Genomic DNA, 21,045 nt, shown 5'->3' with positions numbered 1-21,045 from the left:
GCCCTCTTCCTTGCTGAGCCCAGATGAAGTCTCGGAATCCTTCTCAACCCAGCCATTAACAATGCCCAGAGTTGGTATTCAAGATAAGACCTCACTCAATCCATGATTTATGCTTGGCGGGTCTATGCCAGTGGTTCTTCAAGTGTGGGAACCACACTGGGAATTTGTTAGAAATGTACATTCTCAAACCCTATCCCCAGAACTGGTAAATTCGAAAGTCTGGATTAGGGTTCTGTGATGTGTATTTTAACAAGACTTCCAGGAGATTCTTATGTACACTCAAATTTAAGAACCACTGTTCCAGGCTGGTGGCTGCATTCTAATGACTGCACATTAGCATCACCTGAAGCATGTTAAAATGTTAAAACCTACCAGCGCTTAGGCTCCACCACAACCAGAGATTCTATATAAATTAGGATACGTGTTGGCACTTAAAGAAACGAAGGAAAGAAGGAAAGAAGGAAAGAAGGAAGGAAGGAAGGAAGGAAGGAAGGAAGGAAGGAAGGAAGGAAGGAAGGAAGGAAGGAAGGAAGGAAAGAAGGAAAGCCTTTTCCAGAGTGATTCCAATGGACAGCCAGGTTGGAGAACCACCAGCCTAGGTTTTCTGGGTATGCCAAGAATGAGGGTATTGATGCTGCCTTCAGCTCTTGCCGTACACAGCTAAGATGCAGCTGCCTAGGCCTAGAGTGGCCAAGCTGGGTCTTTGGCCACTCTGGTACAATGAGGATAGATTCTTCCTTGGGCATATCATGCCTCTCCAGCAAGTAGGAGTAGCGACAGTGGCTCCAGCATGGTCATCAGAGCTGCCTTCTGACTGTTGTCCTCATTACCACACCAGTGGAAGGGCCATGGTGCTGCCTCTTGATGTCCTCTCCACGCAGCGCTCACATTGCTAAAGGAAGGGCAGTTCTTTCAAGGTGTACACTGGCCTGGGTCTGATCAACAGCACCAAGGAAATGTCAACAGAGGGGGCCGAGGTTTACCTGGCGGGCTTCCATCTAAATGGTACAGGTACTCTCACTCCCAAATCCCACTGCCCCCTAGCGGCAGCCCGGGGCAGCTCTGCCACCTGGGAATTCAGCAGCAGTATTTTTAAGCTAGGGCCTAATAAATATTTATATCCTCAGTGTATTAGTTTTCTGTGACTGCTGTTACAAAGTATCACAAACTGCGTAGCTTCAAACAACAGGGATTTATTCTCTCTGTGTTCTGGAAGATAGAAGTCTAAAACCAAGGTGCTGGCTGGATCAAGCTTCCTCCCCTCTCCCAAGGCTCTAGAGAACAATCTCTTCCATGACTTTCTCTTAGTTTCCGGCTATTGCTGTCAATCCTTGGCATTCCTTGGCTTGCAGGTACATCATTCCAATTTCTGCCTCCATCTTCATATGTTATTCCCTCCTGTCCGTCTCTGTGTCTTCACATGGCTTTCTTTGGATACCAGTCATTGGATGTTGGGTATGATCTCCCCATCCAGTATGATCTCATCTTACTTGGTTACATTTTGAAGCACTCAATTTCCAAATAAGGTCACATTCACTGGTACAGAAGGTTAGAACTTGAACATATGTCTTTTGAGGGGGGACGGGATACAATCCAACACACACAACTCAATAAATCTCTTTTAATGGTAACAAAAATACATTGAGCGGTTTACACATACAACATGTTGAATCTTCACAACAATTCCAATATGTTTTATATGTTGTAAACCTCTTGGAGAGTTGTTTATTGTGAAATTCAGAGATATTACATGATGCTCTTGGTCATAAACCTATAGCTTCCAGACTTCAAGGGGATTCCTCATGCAGCATGATCCCAATATTTGATGAACAAGTCTTTTATCACCATACTCAGTATTCATGAGTGTCTGGATTCCTGCTATATCCCCACTGAGACTTCATCTCACACAAGATGGCAGAGAAAAGTACTGTAGCAATGCCTCTCGCCCACAGAAGTGTTACTTTTATGGGCATCACTAGGATAAGTAATCAGCAAGGGGAATCGGTGTGATGCTCAGACTTTGGCCTGTAAAACTCCACAATTGACTGGGTTTTAGGACCAAAACTATGAGCTGTGCCTGTTTAATCCCACTGTGACAGGAGAGTGAGCTGGCTGGTGGCACTGGGGCTATCCCTTGATCCTCGAGAATGGAGCTGAGGCTCATCACTGACTGCCTCATCTCCGCGGGGATGCTGGGCAGCATGGGTGCTTTAAACAACAGGAATTTATTCTCTCTCTGTTCTGGAAGCTAGAAGTCTAAAACCAAGGTGCTTGTTGCAGTCTGGCTTTGGCTGAGGTACTAAAGTATCTCTACACTAAGACCCGCCACCTGTTGGTCACAGCTGCTGGCAGGTTGACCCTGAAGATGGCTGGGTTAGAATTAATCCACGGCCAAATATCTGCTCTTATTTTGTCAAAGTACACACACATACACACACACATACACACACACACACACACACACACACACGTTTTCTAGTTTATCTTATGCCAGAGGTAAGGCATGATTATTCTGAAGCAGTGAATTTCAAACTTTTGAAGAATATCTCAGCAGCACAACAGTGCAAAGCTTTACAGGGAAGGTCAGTGTATGAAGTCCTGTGGGGAGCCTAGGGCCCTGATGGTGGTGAGATGCTCCTCCCTCCTCTGACCTTCTCCCTCCTGCACACCCAGCAGTGAGCCATGGCAGCTCTGGGGAAACTGGATCCCTGCAGGATGCAGACTGCTTTCAAGTCCCTGGGGATAGCAGTCACCTGGCATCTTGAAGAAACACTGTGCTGGGGGACAGTGCTCCCTTGAAACCTGGTGTCAGCCTCCCTCTGCCCATGTGGATGCAGATTCCTTCCCAGTGAGCCTCGTCTGTTCCTCAACCCCCTGAGAATTCTTCCCTCATGTTCTTTCTCATCCAACAGGGCAAACCACTCCTCCTCTGTGCTCCTTCCTCCTTCCTGCTTTGGTGGGAGCCAGTGACTTCTAGAGCATGTTGCAATCAAATGAATGCTTTGGCCTTGGGCCTTCTGGTCCAGACTTCCCTTCCAGTCGGAGGACTGTCCTCACTAGCAAACCTCTGTCTGCTGTAACACCATTCCATTAACTTTTCTTCCGTTCTCCCTCCACGGGGCTGGTCACTATATTCTAAATTAATAGCTTTCCTTTCACTCATCCAAAGACAAGCTAAGTAATGATCACCGTAGTTACCTCTGAGCATCAGAAGGTAATGCTGATGACGTGATGCTTGAAAAGCTGGGAGGAATAGTTGAAAATTGTCAGGAAGGACAGCACCCATCCTTGTGCTCCTTTTGCTTTCCCTTCCTTTTGTTCGCCTCAGAGGTCAGCATCTCCTGCTCTCTTGGCTGAGTGGGAGAGCTGGTGTGACAAGCTGTCACCTGTCTGTCCAGGGCGGCTCTTCTGGAAGGCTCTGCTCCCTGCTGGCATTGGGGGGGGGGGGTGGCCGTGACAGGCCAAACTCAGTGTTCAGTGAGGCCCAGCAGCACAAGGTGGCGGGAGGGCTGAGGCGCTTTGCCAGCAGGCCCAGCTCCGCCACTTTACATGCAAGAGGGAGCAACTCAACAGCTGTCACCGGCAGCCCCTGGGGTCTGCTCCAGACTTGGCAGAGAGGACACCTTCAGACTCCCAAACCACCTCTTTGAAATTCAGAAGAGCCACTTCATGTCCCCTCCCCCTCTCTGACACAACCATACACACACAAGATAAGCCCGAACTCGCTTCTCCACAGACCTACACGGCCAAGCTTTCTCTCTGTCTCACACTCTGCTCTCACACATATTGATAAGTACTCACAGAGCCCCATTCTCTCTCTCTCTCTCTCTCTCTCTCTGTCACACACACACACACACACACACACACACACAGGGAGAGTCACATTTCTTCTCTGTCTCACACACACACATACACACAGAGTCACATTCTCTCTCCCATTTACACACACACACATATATATACACAGTCACATTCTCTCTCTCTCTCTCTCTCTCTCTTTCTCATACACACACACACAGACATACTCACATTCATTAAACTCCTGCTCTCTCCTGCCTCACTTAGCCCAGGTATTGTGAGAAGTCAGAAACCCCTCCCTTGGGGCCCAGGTGTGGTGTCCACCTCAGTGGTGGACACTGGCATCCAAGTGTTTAATGACTCCTGGTTCACTGGCTGAATTTTCCACCTCTCTTCCCAGCCATGGGCACCTTGTAGATAAAACCAGTGAGCTCATTCCTGTTCTGGAGGAGGATGAAAACAAAGCACCCCGGTGCGGCAGAGGTCCAGGCCTGTCCTCCAGGCATTTGTCACGTTGCTGGTATTTGAGCTGAAGATGTCTCCTGCCACGACGGCCTGCCATCATCCTCGGGGAAATCAGGACTGGCTTCTTTGCAGGAAGCTGGATGTGCACCTGGGGAGATTCGGGCCCGGCAGGGCAGCCGTTCCTCCTCCCAGGCTCTGGTCAGGAAACCAGATAGAAATGCACTTTGTTGCTTGCTCCTTTTTCTGTCACTTGCACTCAGATTAACAACTTACACATTTTAAAGGTATTTTTGCCAAAGTCCAACATGCATCTCTGGTGATTGGAACAGATCGTGAGAGCGGTCAGCATAAAAATAGCCTCCTTCGGCGGAGGCATGAGGCAGATGCGGACGGGAGGGGGGAGCCTCATGTATTGTGCAGTCAGAGACCAGGCAGAGGGAAAGGCTGGGGAGGGAGAGCCCGCTACTTGGCAGGAAGATGTGAAAATGAGGATCATGTTTGTTCTAGAGATTGATGAGCTGTGGAGGGCAGTGTTGGCCAGTGCCCCCACTTCACTCCGAGGAGCGGAGTGGCATCGGTTCCCTGCAGAGTGTGCCCTGCACTCCGCCCCCGCCCCCCCATTTCCCTTAGGGACTGCCAAGCTGCAGCCACGTTGGGCTCCCCCTTCCAGGTAGTTATCATCCCTACTCTTACCCCAGCGCCTATGCATGTTCTTCCCTGCCTTGACTTCCCTTCTCCCTCCCCTTTGCCTGGTTAACTTTTGCTTGTCCCCTGGGACTAAACATATGGTGAAGTAACAGTTCCCACGGGTGCAGCATGTCAGGCCCTGTCGCAAGCACTGTGTGGATAGTAACCCACACCATCCACAATCAGACTACATTGTGTGTGATCATTACCCCCATTTTGCTAATGAGAAAGATTGGCACAGAGAGGTTAGGTAACTTGCCCTAGGTCACAAGGGTTGAAAGGGGCAGTACTGGAATCTGGACCCAACCAAAGGCTCTAGGTGCTCTTAACTCCACAGGACGCTGGCCCTCTGGCTACTGCCAGCCACCTTGCCCACCCACTACCTATGTTAGGGAGTCTCCTGGTTGTCACAATGCCCTGTGTCCCCCTGGGCTGCACACTTCTCACTTTCCATCCTGCTAACAACACATTTCAAGTGTCTGTTGTCTGTCTGCCTCCCCATTCCCTATGCAGCCAGAGGGCAGGGACCATGGCTGGCTCATCTCTGGGATACCTGCATCTCAAAAAGGGCTTAGCACAAAGTGATACCCATTGCCTAATGTTGACGGGGCAGATGAATGAATGGATGGCTAACAATCCCTTAGGTACACAAAACAGCCCATGGTGTGGCAGACAAGCTGAAGGCCAAGCAGAGATCCAAGCTGGAAACATCCAGCGTGGGGTTGGAGGGCAAGAAGAGAAGCAGGCAGGGATCCCTGGGTGGCGCAGCGGTTTAGCGCCTGCCTTTGGCCCAGGGTGCGATCCTGGAGACCCGGGATCGAATCCCACGTCGGGCTCCCGGTGCATGGAGTCTGCTTCTCCCTCTGTCTGTGTCTCTGCCTCTCTCTCTCTCTTTGTGTGACTATCATAAATAAATTAAAAAAAAAAAAAAGAAGAGAAGCAGGCATAAAAGTAGAAAGTGGGGATCCCTGGGTGGTGCAGCGGTTTAGGCCTGCCTTTGGCCCAGGGCGCGATCCTGGAGACCCGGGATCGAATCCCACGTCGGGCTCCTGGTGCATGGAGCCTGCTTCTCCCTCTGCCTATGTCTCTGCCTCTCTCTCTCTCTCTCTCTCTGTGTGTGACTATCATAAATAAATAAAAATTTAAAAAAAATCTTTAAAAAAAATAAATAAAAATAAAAGTAGAAAGTGTATCTCCAGCCTTTAAAGATCAACCAACACTGAGAGGCAGGGAAGGTAGCCAGTGTCCGCAGAAACCTGAGCACCCTTCACCCCAGGGCAGCCCAGGGCTGTCCCCAAGCTGCAGGATGAGGAACACTCTCCACTGCCCCTGCATACAGATAGAACATGATGAGGAAACTGGTGCAGAGGGCAGCACAGTGTGATCCTGTAGAAGGAGGCCCCCAGGAAGTACTGCCTACCACTTGCCTGTTTTTGCATTTGTTTTGCTTCCTCCTGACTCAATGCTGTGAGCGTTACAGTGCTGCAGAACGAAGACTGCCATAACTCACATCTCACGGCTCACATGGCCAATCTTGTGTAGTACGGAATTGCATGTTGGCTTGCGCATACATTTCCACTCCCTGTCCTACCCACCCCTGCAATGGCCACATGAGGATCAGTGTGCGGGGAACTGGGGACCAACGAAGCTTCAGTACAGCCGTCGCCTCACGGGTGGTGTGCCCACATTCAGTGTGAGAGCAGCACGGCCCACAAGGATCCTCCTTGAGCCCCTGTATGCAGGTGCATAAAGGCAGCGCGGACTACCCTGGCTGTCCTGATTCATGAGACAGGAGGGTAGGGGAGCGGAAAGGATGTGCATGCAGAGTTCATTTTCTCCTGCCTTCAACTAGAAACCTGACAGTTGGGCTGACCGGCTTCTCTGTCTTCCAGGGAGGAAAGATTCCCGTGAGATGGACAGCTCCAGAGGCCATTGCCTACCGCAAGTTCACGTCTGCCAGCGATGTCTGGAGCTACGGGATTGTCATGTGGGAAGTCATGTCGTTTGGAGAGAGACCCTACTGGGATATGTCCAACCAAGATGTGAGTGTCAGTGGTACCTGGTTGCCACAAACCCCCATCCAGGGGTTCCCACGGGCAGTGGCATGCCAGATCTTCCTATCTGGCTTCAGCTCAGGGCCTTACAATCTGAACGTGGGGTGTCCGGGCATGGAGTGAGTGTGGGGGCGGTGCAAGGACCCCCTTGGCACCAATGTTGGAGCCAACCGAGGAGTCCAGGCATGGAGATATGGCAATCCCAATACCCCCAAAGGCCCATATAGGTGCCGGGGCCAATCCAGGAGCCCCGGGGCTAGTTCTGAATGGCTGTGGACGATGAACTAGAGAAGGATAGAGCAGAGATTCGGCCCTGCTTCAAAGCGCCCAGCCTGCGTGTTGTCCCTGTGTACACATCAGTGGGGAGCAATGCTGTCTGTTCTGACAGATGCGCTGCCGGGGGCCATGGGCTGCCATGAGCCAGTTGCAGTTTCTCTGTGGCTCACACCTCTTCTTAAAGAGAAGAATGGGAAAGGGCCCTTCTTTCCTGAGAGTCTACTCTTTGGGGGCCTTTGTCACCTATCAGTGAAGGAGGAGCTGAGCAGGCTCCCCAAAGCCAGTCAGGTTCAGATGACCCGCGGGAGTGGGACCCTATCCGAGTAGAGGGCACCACCCCTCCAGGCTGCCTCCAAGGACAGCAAGGGGCGAGCAAGGGAGAAGAAGGATCATCTGAGATGCTTTAAACAGAGGTGTTCCGGTTGGGACCCTTTGTTTCATAACTGCTAAATGGTGAGGAAGACTTTTGAGGATGATGTGCTTTGTTAAGGCCCCAGTCGAAAGTCATATATGGATTTCCACACTGCCTTTGATCCTGCGCTCTTCCCCCGGACCATTTCGCTTTTGTATTTTTAATATCTCCTCTCCTTCTGGAGCTGAGAGGATTGCAAAGCCTGCATTCCTGTTCCACTTACTCTTCCCATCTCCTTGGGGGCAGTTACTACATTTTCCAACCTAGCAGCAGGAAGAGGCAGGGCTATCCCCAGTCCAGATCTGCTCTGCTGGGCAACTAGCTACACCATATACATCTCCATGCTTGGGTGGCTCTGGGGCACTGTTAACTTGAGAAATCTGGCCTCACCAAGCCTTCTGTCCAGCCAGAGAATTAGAACCGTGTCAGGTGCTCAGAAGAATGAGAAAGGTGGCGGTCTGAGGGCTCAGGAAACATTTCCCGATGGGACTGTGGGGAGGGGCTGGGTCCTGCTGTAGGGGTGCACCCTGCTCCCATGGGCGCAGTGGCATCAACCCAGGGCAGGTGAAATGGCTGCATCGTTAACCAGGCCCCAGGGCCATGGGTCCCCTCTCATCTATGATTATCCACGCCTCACCTGCACCCCTGTAGCATGTCAAAGCAGTAAATGTCAGAATTGATGTCGAGGCTGCGTTCATGAAATCAACTGCACCCCAGCTGCATCCATCCCGTCAGCTTGAGGAGTAATAAATGTGATTCAGAAACATGGAGGCCCTTCCCTGAGACTTTAATCCTATTAAGAACAATTCAGCACACATAGAATGGATTATGAAACTGTCTGACAGGCAAGATTTGACATTCAAGATATTCTCAGCAAATGAGTTCACCTATGCTGAAAACAAATGGAGCTTCTGGTATTAGACTTCCAGAACTCCCAAATCATTCGCTCAGCAAACACTGGTCACTGCTAAGCACTGCAAGTGTCGGTCGTGCTCTGGGGCGGTCACGGTCCTGCGGCGCATACACCGGGCCGTGGGGACATTTGGTAGGGGCAGGAGGGGAAGGCGTCCCAGGTATCGGATGCTTGAGCTGGGTCTCAAAGGGAAGAGGAACATGTGCCAAGTAGCAATTTATTCCAGTTGTGCTGTATTCTCCCCCCACACACAAAACCCCTAAGCATGGCCCCGAGCGTAGTCCTGCTCTGGGTGGAAGGTGGGCATCTGGGGGCACGAGGCCCACTTGGAGATGGCCCGGCTGAGGGAGAGCCAGGCGGACCTGCATCTGCCCGGCTGCAGCCCCACTCGGCGGAAACCACGGAGGTGGTGGCAGTGAAGGATTCTACAGATGACAATTGAAAGGCTTTAAGAAAGGGAATTGCAGAGGCAAGTCGGAGTGCTGGTAATTGGGCTTCCGGAGCCCAGGAAGGTCTTTGAACATGTACAGAGAGTTTGTCAGCCAGAGAGAGAACTTGGAAGTTCTGCTGCTTGGATGTGATTGACAGAGATAATGAGAGTGGCAGTGTCTGTGGAGAGGAGCTGCGGTTTTACTGAAACATCAGAGCTCAACTTAACCCCCTCTGCCCTGGTTCCTCCACTGCTCTGAGCTTCTCCACTTCACTCTCCTCTGTGGAAGGGGGAGCGGGGGCCCTCGGACTCACTGATGGGAAAGACGTGTCCGGGGGCAGCCGCTAGCCCACTGAGGACAGGAGGGCCAGGGCAGGGGGCCCCTGCTCATCAACCAAGAAGCTCCAGTCCCTTCCTAGGAGGCACTGGGGTCAGACTACCTGCCTCTGACCCCATCCAGTTCTTTCCCCCTAACCCTACTCCCCCACCCCTGCCTTGTCCAGGTACAGGGAAACAAAGGCAGTCCCTCACCACTCCCTGGCCTGGCCCCTTAGGGTCCAGGGCATTGGCTTGTGCTGACCTTCAGAGGCCCGGAGAGTTGCTGCAGACCATTCCAAGTGAGCTAGCAGGCTGCTCTGCTCGGGTGACGGTTGCCTCAACTGGCTCTTGCTTCTTTATGGAAATACCATCTACTCTCATTCTAATCTCCAGTGTTTTCAACATCCGTGTATCTCATCCTGTTACAAAACAAGGAAAGCGGCCCAGGACTCACTCCCATTCTCAGGTCTGCTCAGAACACCCTATGCCCCCAACCTTGGGCCGTATCTTTCCATACAGTTCAAATGTGGTCACTGCTGTTTACAGCCATCAGGTGGCCAGATGTAAGGTGCTTCTCCATATCTCCTCCCTGTTTTCCATACCTGCTAGCAAAGCAGATGTGACAGAGAATAATTCCAAAACCCCATTAGAGGACCATAATTATTTTTCTGAAATAAAAATGTTTTGATTAAAAGTTATATACTCAGAAAATTTGGAAAGCACCCAGATCCTTAAAAAGAATAAAATTATTCAAAGGCACAGCACTTCAATGAAAGACTTGAGCAGATAAATCAATTAATGACCTAGGTAATGTTTTTCTTTAGGGTGGCAGGTAAAGGCTTTTTTTTTTTTTCAATGTACAAGAGGCATCAATGCTTCCAGAATATCAACCCAAGTAGTAACAGCAAAATTATCTAGAAGACATAGCAAATGGCATAAAGTCCCATTTTGTAAACATGAATGGCTATCCTCTATTCTGGAAGGTGAAAAATAAAGATCTGGAATCAATTAACCCTCTACTATGTGCTTGGTGCTTCTCAAACACAATCCTCCTAGACCTCCAAGTGACCAGCTTCAGAACAGTAACCCCCTTTGCAGAGACATCTACTGTAGTAGATGTGGCAGGGATGACAGCCTCCATCTGATGAAGAGTTTCCTTCTATTATTCATGTGTGTGATGTTCAACATCTCCTCGTTGTGTCATGTAATCTTTTTAATAACCCCATCTGTGCAATTTTCAGAAGTCAAGTGGCTCTCCCACGGTTCTGGAGCTAAATAAGAAGTGAAACTAGGACTTGAACCCAGGCCTCCAGTGTCTTTTGCCCCTAGCCAGCACAGTGTGTGGGTCTCGCTCCTGTCTGACCTGCAGGGAGGAGGGATCAGTGGTTGTGATGTCCTCTTAAAAAGAAAGTCAGTATACCAAACAAACGAAAGAAATACAAAAACAAGTGCCAGAAGAGTCTTCAACATTTCCAACGAAGTGGCATGCAGAGGAGACAAGGGAAATGTAGTTAAGTTGCATTTGATCCGAAGCTCACAGACAGAGGATTCAGTGCATGCATGGGTCCTCCAGGCTCTTGGTACCCTGCCAAGCACCTGGGTCAGCTGGTCACATCATGGAGCTGTGCCACCTGCAGAAGGGCCCTGACTCCAGTGCTCTTACCTGTCATAAGCAGATCCGAGAAAAACTTGTCTGTGGGGATAAGTACTATTTTGGGCTCTGGCATCAGATAATTTGAGCAGAGATGCCAGCAGTTTAGAGGAACATGAGCTGCCCCACATTGGAAGACTTTGGGAGTTCCTAGCCCCATCGGAAATTGAGTACAGACACTAGCCCCTCCTGCCGGCCCTACCTAGTTTGTCCTTAAGAAACCCAAAGAGTCATTCAATGGATAATCCCACTTGTCTCCACAGTGACTGGGGACTCTGTGACAGGGCCCCTCAGTCTGGCTGCCCAGAAGGAGCTGGGAAAGGGTGCCAATTTCTGAGCCAGGCTGATGGGAAGGATGCCCGGCCACTCTTCCTCATGTATTACTTGGTTTAGTTCCATACCCCTGTTTGCTGCCATGAGGACACCAAACAGCTCCACAGGCAGTTCTCCAGGCTGAGATTACAATAGCAGCCCCACAGACAGTTTGGAAAGGGGCTTCCAGGTATTCTGAACTTAAAATTAGATACCCCTGAGACTTATTCTCAACTCTACCATTTCCCAGCTGTGGGTTCTCTGGCAGGTTACTTGACTGTGTGCCTCTGCTTCCTCCTGGGGAAAACGGGCTGTAATGCCCTCCTAAGAGGATAGCCGGTAATCTGATTGACAAAAGTTTGGCAGAGGTAAAAATCTGTTGGTGGTGCAACATATTCAAAAGTGAATGCTCACAGTCGACCAGTTTGTATATTGTGCTAATATTGGTATGGTCTGTATGCTCATTTGTTTTTCCACCACCTAGAATGGAGAGAATAATATGCCTTGATTGTCTCTAATGACTTCAGGTCATATTATCTCATACCCCACTTCATGTCCTATATATTGGGCATAGAATGTATGAAAAATATAAAATGATTGAAACTATCTACTTTCTGACTGTCTGCAAGGTCAAAAAAAAAAAAAAGAATAATCAGTTGAAATAAATCTGACATTTTTTTTTAATCTGACATTTTTTAAAGTAGAGGCAAAAACACCCGAAAATCCCTGAACTCCAAATTATTTCCTTTGTTGTGTAAGGTGCTTGAGCTGTTTATTTTAATATAAAATCAATGTATAATTATTACAGAAAGTAAAAACACAAACAAGTGAAAAAGAGAAACATAAAGAGCGTTCGTGGGTCCGCCTGCCCAGAGGCAACCACCATTAACACCATGGTATAGATCTTTCTGAGGTCTTTCGCATGCATGTGTATAATTACTGTTTTTTGTTTTGTTTTGATTTTTGTTTTTTACAAAAGCAAGATTATACTATACCTGCAGTTATGTGCAGCCTGCTCTTTTACCTAATATTACAATGTGAGTACATTTCCATTTCAATAGGCACATTTTTGCAACATCACTTCAAGGCGCTGCTCATTGTATTCCAGGCCTTCCATTGTGGTAGGAGGGGACCATAATAAATTCATATGTTTAGTACTGCGTCGTTTACAATTATTTTCCCCGATGACGAAAAGCGCAGAGGAGGCATAATTGATTTAAATGAATTGGAAATTAAGAAGTGAAGTGTGGAAAAAAAAAAATCCTTACAACACATGAAAAGCAGACAAAAGTACTTAAAGATCCAGAAATCTTAACAAAATTGTCCCCTGGAGTCTGCACAAATTACCAAAACCTGATTGGATATATTCATTTTAGCTTGCCTTGTTATTTTGACCATTGTTGTTGTACTTAACCAGTTTGTGTAGCCAAATTATCTTCAGTCCTGCTCGTGTTGCTGCATCCTGAAGATTAAGGCAAACAGTGCATGGGAAGCATCTAGAGGAGCCCTGGCACGGAGTAGGCTCTCTATCAAAAGCTGATTCCTTCCTTCCATTAGCAGTATAAGGGCTAGCCTACCGCAGACTTTGGAGGATATTCTTTATAACTAACAAACTCACTAGGTTTCTTTCCCACATGCCATTGCTTCATCACCCCCAGTTCTGCCATCAAGGCAGAATGGGGCCTGCTGTCCTTTTAAAGAGAGGAGAAGCTCAAGCCATTCACCAGCTCGTTCTTCAGTAAGCATTCACAGAGATCCGGTGTGTGTCAGGCCTTTGCTCCAGGTGCTGGGGACATGAAAGGAACAGTAAGATGTGGTCCTCACTTTCAAGAAGCCCACAGTCTAGGTGGAAAAGGCCAAGTACACATTAAAATCCATGATGGTGAGAGGTATAGGAGCATAGAATGAGGGTACTTGAGTCAGGGAGGCTCTGTCCCTAGGGACTAATTTGTGAATGACTGGCTGGTGTCTCATCCCCCCATTCCCACATGTGTCACTGCAGGTCATCAATGCCATTGAGCAGGACTACCGGCTGCCTCCACCCATGGACTGTCCAGCCGCTCTACACCAGCTCATGTTGGACTGTTGGCAGAAGGACCGTAACAGCCGGCCCCGCTTTGCAGAGATTGTCAACACCCTGGACAAGATGATTCGGAACCCGGCAAGTCTCAAGACTGTGGCAACCATCACCGCCGTGTGAGTCTCATGGAACAGAGTGGTTCCTAGGTGTGGGTGGCCTCATAGTCAGGGTCAGGCCCAAGAGCAAGGCTGCTAGCCTTTTGATTTATTGACAGTGAGAATGAAGTGGCTATGCTTATCCAGTTTCTGGAATAAACTCCAAGACTTCTCCTTTCCTTTTTCTTTTCCACCTCTCTAAAGTATTCCCCACCTCCAGCGTGGGCTATAGACAGATATCCAGATACCTGTCTGGGTCTCCACCTTCTGCTGGCTTCAGATAAGCTGGGAGCTGGGCTTTGTAATAATTGAACATATGTGATAGGAGTGGGAATGAAGCTCCACTTCTGGGAGATCCTGTTTCCAGAAGGTACCCTTTCTGGTAACCACACCAGGTAGAGCTACAGACTTGGAACCTTGGCCAACCTATTAGCAGGTAAAGGCCCTGATTGCTGTGGGACACAGAAATACAAACCTATTGGACTTATTATGAGCAAATGCACAGAACAACTTTCAGGCTCCTGTCAGCAACTGTCAGCTGTACGTTACTCATCTACATTGCAGTGTTAACTGATTTATTAATTGATCTTATCAATCAAAGCATATTGGACATTCATATGCTAAGCACTATGCCCATTGCTGGCAGTATAGAATGAACAAGAGTGACATGATTCCTGCCCTCATGGAGCTTAGAATCATTTAGGGGGTCATACCCAGATGATCACCCAAAGAAATACAAATGTGAGACCTTGATAGCCACTATGGCAAGATGGTGTGTGGTGTTGGAGAGCATGGATACATACTTCAGGGGGGCATCCCTGATGTTATTTCCAGTTGAGAGCTGAAGGGAGAGAATAAATGAAAGGAAGATGGGAAGAGAAAGACAGGTGTTTCAGGCCAAGGAACAGCATATGCAGAACCTCGAGGGTGGGAAGGACAGGGCCAGTGTGTTCAGAGTCCAGTATGTGAGGGGACTGGGTCAGGACTGAGGCTGATGAGGTGGGTGAAAGCCAGACGCTCAGAGCCTGTAAGCCCTGTTAATCCTTCTGGGCTGATTTTCAGAGAAGTGAGCCCCCATTGAAGGGTGTGACATGAATCAGGGTCAGTGTGAGGGTTATGGACATGATGCATCTGCATTTTTCAAAAAACACCAGGCTACAGTGTGGACCTTCTGTCGAGGACAAGGAACATGCATGAAGAAGATGGGCAGGAGAATATTGCAGCAATAATGACAGAGAAGATAGGGTCTTAAGTCAGAGTAATGATGCAGAGAGAGGTGGATGAGTTTAAGAGATTTTGGAGGTCAAATCTTTAATTCTTGGTGAAGGACTGGGCATGGGTGTTGGGAGTTGAGGGATATTGACATATATTGACATGACACCCTGCTTTATGGGTTGGGTAGCAGGGTGTGTCTACTTTGAGAACCTGCTAGAGAAGGTCAGTGGAGGGCTGCTCTGTTCCATTTATTTCAATTAGCTGAAAATAGAACCAGGGGAAAAATATGTTACCAATAGATTTGGGAAGGTCATAATGAACTTTATATATTTTTTAAAGAACCAGATGTTTGGATGGTGAAGCTCTTCAGTTCTAGTTTACAGAGGAGTTGTAGGTCTTCTCTTCCCTCAAGACTGCATGCTGTGCCAGTCTACCTGTCTGGGCTGACTGATATGTAACAGAGTCCATAACCAAGGGTACTGGCCACCTTACCTCCAGAAGTCATGCTAACTCAGAATTCTGTAAGGAAAGAAGGGTCAGCACGGGCTCCCCTGTAATCCTCATTCTGTCAGGAAGGAATCCTCATCCTGCAGGAAGTCTATTGTCTGACCAGAATGTGACTCTGTCCATGTACTACTTCTACAGCTGTGGGGTCACCTACTCCTTTCTCTCTCTCCCTCTCTCTCTCTCTCTCTCTCTCTCTCTCAGGCCTTCCCAGCCCCTGCTAGACCGCTCCATTCCAGACTTCACGGCCTTTACCACCGTGGATGACTGGCTCAGTGCCATCAAAATGGTCCAGTACAGGGACAGCTTCCTCACCGCCGGCTTCACCTCCCTCCAGCTGGTCACCCAGATGACATCAGAGTAAGTGACAGGAATCGCCTCTATGCAGCCTGTGGGTGGGGATCAACGCTCCTTCCCTGCTATTGCTCATGGTGCGAGTCAAGTCTTGATTTCTGGCCTCACCCCCAGAGCTCCACTTCTGTATAGAACCAAGCCTGGTGCGGAAGTGCCTTGGAAAGATGGAAGGGTTGGGTGGCGAGGCTGAGATCCATCCTGGCCCCAAATGAGAGTTCTCCAAAGTCGTAGCCATATGTCATTTGCCTAATCATCAAGAGTCTATCCTCCATTTAAGTTTTTAAATTTAACCCATCAAAGAGAGCATCCAGATGGAAAGAACACAGCCAGCCAGCACTTTAAACAACATAGCGGGAGGAGGCACTGCACTGATTCAGCAACAATCCCAGACGTACGGGGGGAGCCTGGATCCGTACTTAGATAGCGCTTGTGAATAAGCATACGTTTCCATCCCCCACAAACTATTTACCAGTCTGCAGCTCCCACAGGAGTATGGAGGAATATGAAAACTAAAATTATTCAAATAAGATGAGAGCCTGAAAGGGTCTTAAACATCCATTAGTCCATCGTTTCCCCAAGAATGTTCTAAGCAGCACCCGTTCTGGGAAATGTTAATAGGTTCTCCTTGGAAAAAAGGTCCCCCGGTCAAATAAATTTGGGAAATACTGCATACTTTATCACCCTTTTGGAGACTTGCTACACATATTAGCATTGTAAAGGCCATGAGAAATCCTGAAATAAAGAAACCCATTTAAAATTATTAAATACTGCGGAACCGTATTTTTGAGGGGCAGAGTTTCATGGCACGGTAGGTTGGGAAATAATTATCTAGCTCTGCCCCCTTCCACTCAGCAGATTCAGAAAGTAGGTGAGTTAGTGCCTGAAGATCCAGGGTTCATGAGTGGCAAGGCAGGCGCTACAGCCTGCTTTCCTGAAGGCCACTTCTGTCTTAGCCTACCGGTCCACCCCAGGGGCACAGAGGGCCCATACTTTGCAGCACCCTGGGATGACCTGGAAATCTTCAGAAAATACTAATGCCTGACTTCCACTCCTAGATCTTCTGGTTTAATTGGTATGAACTGAGACCTGGGCTTCCGGGCGTTTAGAACTCCCCAAGTGATTCTCACATGTAACCAAGGCTGAGAAATGAAGTTGGCAAGGTCGAATTTTGAGTACACACACCCTGCCAGAGGGACTTCACCGGATGCCTGGGCTACAATGCGTATGGCCAATGTGGGGGTTAGTAGCCTGTGACACACATTTCCCAAATGAGAGGATTGGTCAGTCCTCCAGGCAATTGGCAAACACTAACTGATGACCTGTTATGTCTAAGACACAGTGCCAGGTGCCAGGTTTTCCTTCTGCTGTGGGCCAACTGCTGAGTCCCAAGGATGAGGGGTGGTCCCATCCAGCCCCAGAAGCTGATCCCGGACTACTGCTTTGTACCCAGTCTGCCTGGAGTCCCATTCTACCTCTCTGAGATTGATTCTTGGCAGAAATTATGGAAGCTCCATTCTCCAGGGAGATGGTGCATCTAGTCTAGGATCCACTAAACATCAGAATTCATTTTTAAAATGTGGGTTCATTTTTCTGTTGATGTCTAAAAAAGGCACTCCCTGCCACTATGAATTATTGTCAGGCAGCACCAAAAAAAGGGGGTGGGGGAGAAACACTTACCAGTGGAAAACCAGCTTCCCCATCTTGCAGAGCTAACGTGGATGTCCTAGATGATTGGAGAGCCCGGATTCAGGGGCAGAAGTGAGTGCTTATGCCGGTGGGGCTGCTTCTGCTTCCCCACTCTAATGTGGCTGAGTATGGGGCCATCACCCTCTAATCCCCCACGACTGTAAGAATCAAATGTAGTAATTTCCTCAGTCCGGAAAAGGAAAAATTAAGGGATTTAGTTCAAAGTAAAAAATGTCCACATACTATTGGAGCAATTCAGTTTGTTTCTTGAGAGATAAAAGATGGAAAAAGAACATGAGCAACTAAATAAAATAGATTGCAAGACAATATGTGAATTCAAAATTCGAGCATGCCTCTCAGAAGTGTTTGCTGAAAAGGCATGGACAATTTGACAACCTGAGGCAGCTGCAGCCCTGAGGGGATTGACCGCCAGCTGAAAGGAGAGTTTGAGGAGAGCATGGAGCCTCCTCCATGGGTCTGGGTACAAAATGATCTGCTATGCTAGGGACAGGGGCATTTGGGGGGAATATAGTCTGGACCTTAGAAGAGTTCAGAGAATACCCCTTCAAGGGTGGCTAAGACCAGGTAGTCTTGAATTTGAACCCCAGCTCCATTACCAATTATCTGGTGTGTGTCCTTGAGCATGTTACGTAATTTCTTTGAGACCTACTTGCCGTGTCCATAAATGAGCAAATAATAATAGTACCCATCTCATTGGTTTGTGGTGAGAGGCTAACAGAATAGTGCAAGCAAAGCACCTAGCCTATTGCCTGCCTACAGGATGCACACGGGAAATGATTACTGTTAAATAACTATTATTGACTTTGAGTGGTTTGTCAAATTTAGGAAATGCTTCATTACATATAAATGAGATAGCATATGGCACATGAGAAGTACTTGAACATGCTATTTATTATTATTATTATTATATTATTATTATTATTATTAACTAGGAAAAGAAGCATGGGTCTCCCCACAATTAAATATAAGTCATGAATGATTATATTAAGACTCACAGCTTAAACATGAATCTAATCAAAAGCCCTCTCCTAAACATATTACTTGGATTCCCGCTTGGGCAGATATTTGAAAGTTATTTTGAGATCACCCTTCTTAAAAATTCATGACATTAAAATTCAAACAGAGGCAGAAAATGGAAACTCAGGGGAAAAACATCAGAAAACCCAGCAAACCCAACATCTTTTCGATCTCAGTGGGTGATCACTAATTTAGTCAGAAAGCTCCACAGCATAACTAAAGCCCCATATAGTGTGTGCTTAGAGTGTTTAAAAAAACAACACAGAGAAAAGTTCCAATCCACCTAAGGTCATGGATACAATGAAGGGGCTGCTTCAGAACCCACAGATGAAGAACAGGGCACAACACTTCCAGGACTGTCTAAGTTGGAGGGGCCATTGGAGTCTAGGGCCACTGCATGAAGCAAGTGAAATTGAGCAAGAAAATAATCTAGGTAGACATTTGCCAAAGACTTGGGTAAACTTGAGTGTTGGATTTTAAATACGTTTATTTGCTATTCAACAATATCAAGAGCTTGCCTTCTGTGATGAGTTTTGATCGGTGAAAAGCTGCCTTAACACTAAAGTGTCTTTTTTTATGTCTGGCTTTCTCCCTCCTAGAGACCTCCTGAGAATAGGGGTCACCCTGGCAGGTCATCAGAAGAAGATCCTGAACAGCATTCATTCTATGAGGGTCCAGATGAGTCAGTCACCAACGACAATGGCATGAGAACTCTCATTTTCTGGGGGGAGGAGAGGAAGGAAAAGGACCAGGCTCAAGAGAGAACCAGAGGTTGACCACTGTGGAATGTTCTGGAAAGATTGGCTTCTCAGCTGAGAAACGCATGACATCAGTGAAGAAGAAACTGGACCTGTTCCTAATAGGCGACCTTCGTTTCTCAGTGACAGAGCATGTTTAAGATGCCTCGGGAAACCAAATCTATAATAATAAAAATATGGAAAAGTGATGTTCAACGGAAGTGAAGACAAAACAGTATGCATCGGGGTGGGGGGGTACCAAGAGTAAACTCGGCTCCCACCCTCGGGGCACTGGAGTCACCCATCCACAGGAAGAAAGGGAAGGAGGTAGAGGGAAGAAACAGGCAGTTTTCCATTTTCTTCCTCACCAATGACATTCTTTTCTTTTCTCCTTTTGTACTCCTCCCCACGAGCCCTCTCCCTTCTCCCACATCCATTTCCCTTTGCTCATGACTCGTGTAGGGAAGTTCCTTCAAACAAACCCCAGCTCCTGAGTCTCCAGATGTCGTTCTGTCAGTTGCCAAAGGACTTTGCTGACCACTGCATGGGGGATCCAACCAATTCAATTAATGTCTTCATATTGAAGAAGAGATGTACCTTCAATTGAAAACCTTGTTTTTCTTTTGTTTGCATTTTCTGCAAAAAGGAAAAAGAAACCACAAATTGGAAAAAAAAAATAGAAAAACCTGTTTCCGTGTGCAGGAGCACACATATGTGTGTCTGTGTTCTAAAATGACTGTGCTTGTTCGTAACAGATGCAAACAAGAAAGAAGAACCAGGAAGTCTCTGCCCCCGGAAAATCCAAAGGGGCTGGAACGTATTGTTGGTTTTGTGTTCTGGTTGGCCCAGTTGGCCTATTGGCTCAATGGGGAGAGAGGGCAGGGAGAAAAATAAAATGAAAGGGGAAAAAACTCTCAGGAGCTTGCAAATTCAGACAGGAAACAGGTGAGTCGTTTGAATTGGGTGCAGTGTGGGCCATTCTAGAATGATACTGACTGATTAATTATTCTTGGTAACATCTGAAGAGAAGGAGAAGGAAAGTGTTTCTGGAGAATGTTCTTGCACATCCCTGGAATCTGCAATTCAAGAGATGGCAAGAGAGAATTCTTCTTACCTTATCTGTGGACTGGCTTAAGCCGTGTGGCATCCGAGGAATGTTTCAAATGTGTCTGTGTTTCTCTGCATTCCTTCTTGTACCTCATTGTTCAATTCACTTTTGTAAATTCCACCTAACATTTAAATATTTTTAATTTCTCCTTTTATCTTACTCTCCTTGCTAATTTTATCTGTCTAATTAAAATGAGCAGAAGCATGTCTGGGTTTACATAGAATGGTGTCAGAGTGTATGTTCTCACACCCCGGTGGGTCCATCCCCAAGGTACAGGAGAATCCTGAGCAGCTGTCCTTCCTTCTTCCCCTTGTAGGGGAGGGAAAAATATATCCTGGACCTTGTGACTCCCAAGAAGCAGATTATATTAGAATCACTCTCATCCATGTGACCCAAAGGAAGAACTGAATAAATATGAGAGTCTGAAGCCTCAAATATGCAGCTTAAGAAGTCACTGGCAGATAAATATAAACAATCACCAATAATACACTATCAGCCTTGATTTCAGTTCGTATATTGAGTTTAAGAAGTTCATATCCAGGCCAATTTTGTAAAAGCCACTGAAGACTGTTTTAGACTGCTTGCTTGTGGTATGTCTGTGAACAAGCTTTTGGAGGGGAGAGTGTGAGGCCATAAAAGGAGCCATAAAGAAAAGAAAGGAGGAAAGAAAGAAAGAAAGAAAGAAAGAAAGAAAGAAAGAAAGAAAGAAGAGAGAAAGAGAGAGAGAAAGAAAGAAAGAAGAAAGAAAGAAGAAAGAAAGAAAGAAAGAAAGAAAGAAAGAAAGAAAGAAAGAAAGAAAGAAAGAAAGAAGAAAGAAAGGAAGGAAGGAAGGAAGGAAGGAAGGAAGGAAGGAAGGAAGGAAGGAAGGAAGGAAGGAAGGGAGGGAGCCACAGTTCCCATGTAGCTTATTTA

General features: G+C 47.4%; 1 protein-coding gene and 1 long non-coding RNA gene across 6 annotated transcripts in view; one reads left to right on the top strand and one right to left on the bottom strand.

Annotated features, from left to right (window-relative positions):
• Positions 1-20,337, top strand: part of EPHB1 (EPH receptor B1) — a 473,975-nt gene extending 453,638 nt beyond the window's left edge. For all 5 annotated transcript variants that reach the window (XM_072792651.1, XM_072792650.1, XM_072792649.1 and 2 more), the window contains 4 exons: positions 6,843-6,992; positions 13,319-13,512; positions 15,415-15,570; positions 18,888-20,337. In XM_072792651.1, coding sequence (XP_072648752.1) covers positions 6,843-6,992; positions 13,319-13,512; positions 15,415-15,570; positions 18,888-18,996 — 609 coding nt within the window. In that variant the 3' untranslated portion in view covers positions 18,997-20,337. The remainder of the gene's footprint in view (positions 1-6,842; positions 6,993-13,318; positions 13,513-15,414; positions 15,571-18,887) is intronic.
• The window catches only part of LOC140613985 (uncharacterized), an 80,346-nt gene continuing 78,322 nt past the window's right edge, over positions 19,022-21,045 (bottom strand). The window contains exon 4 of the long non-coding RNA XR_012014896.1: positions 19,022-19,661. This is a non-coding gene — a long non-coding RNA (uncharacterized lncRNA). The remainder of the gene's footprint in view (positions 19,662-21,045) is intronic.

The sequence above is a fragment of the Canis lupus genome, chromosome 22, assembly GCF_048164855.1.
Source record: "Canis lupus baileyi chromosome 22, mCanLup2.hap1, whole genome shotgun sequence".
Classification (NCBI taxonomy): Eukaryota; Metazoa; Chordata; class Mammalia; order Carnivora; family Canidae; genus Canis; species Canis lupus.
The sequence above is the reverse complement of the archived record's forward strand: the minus strand, read 5'-3'. Positions and strand labels throughout refer to the sequence as shown.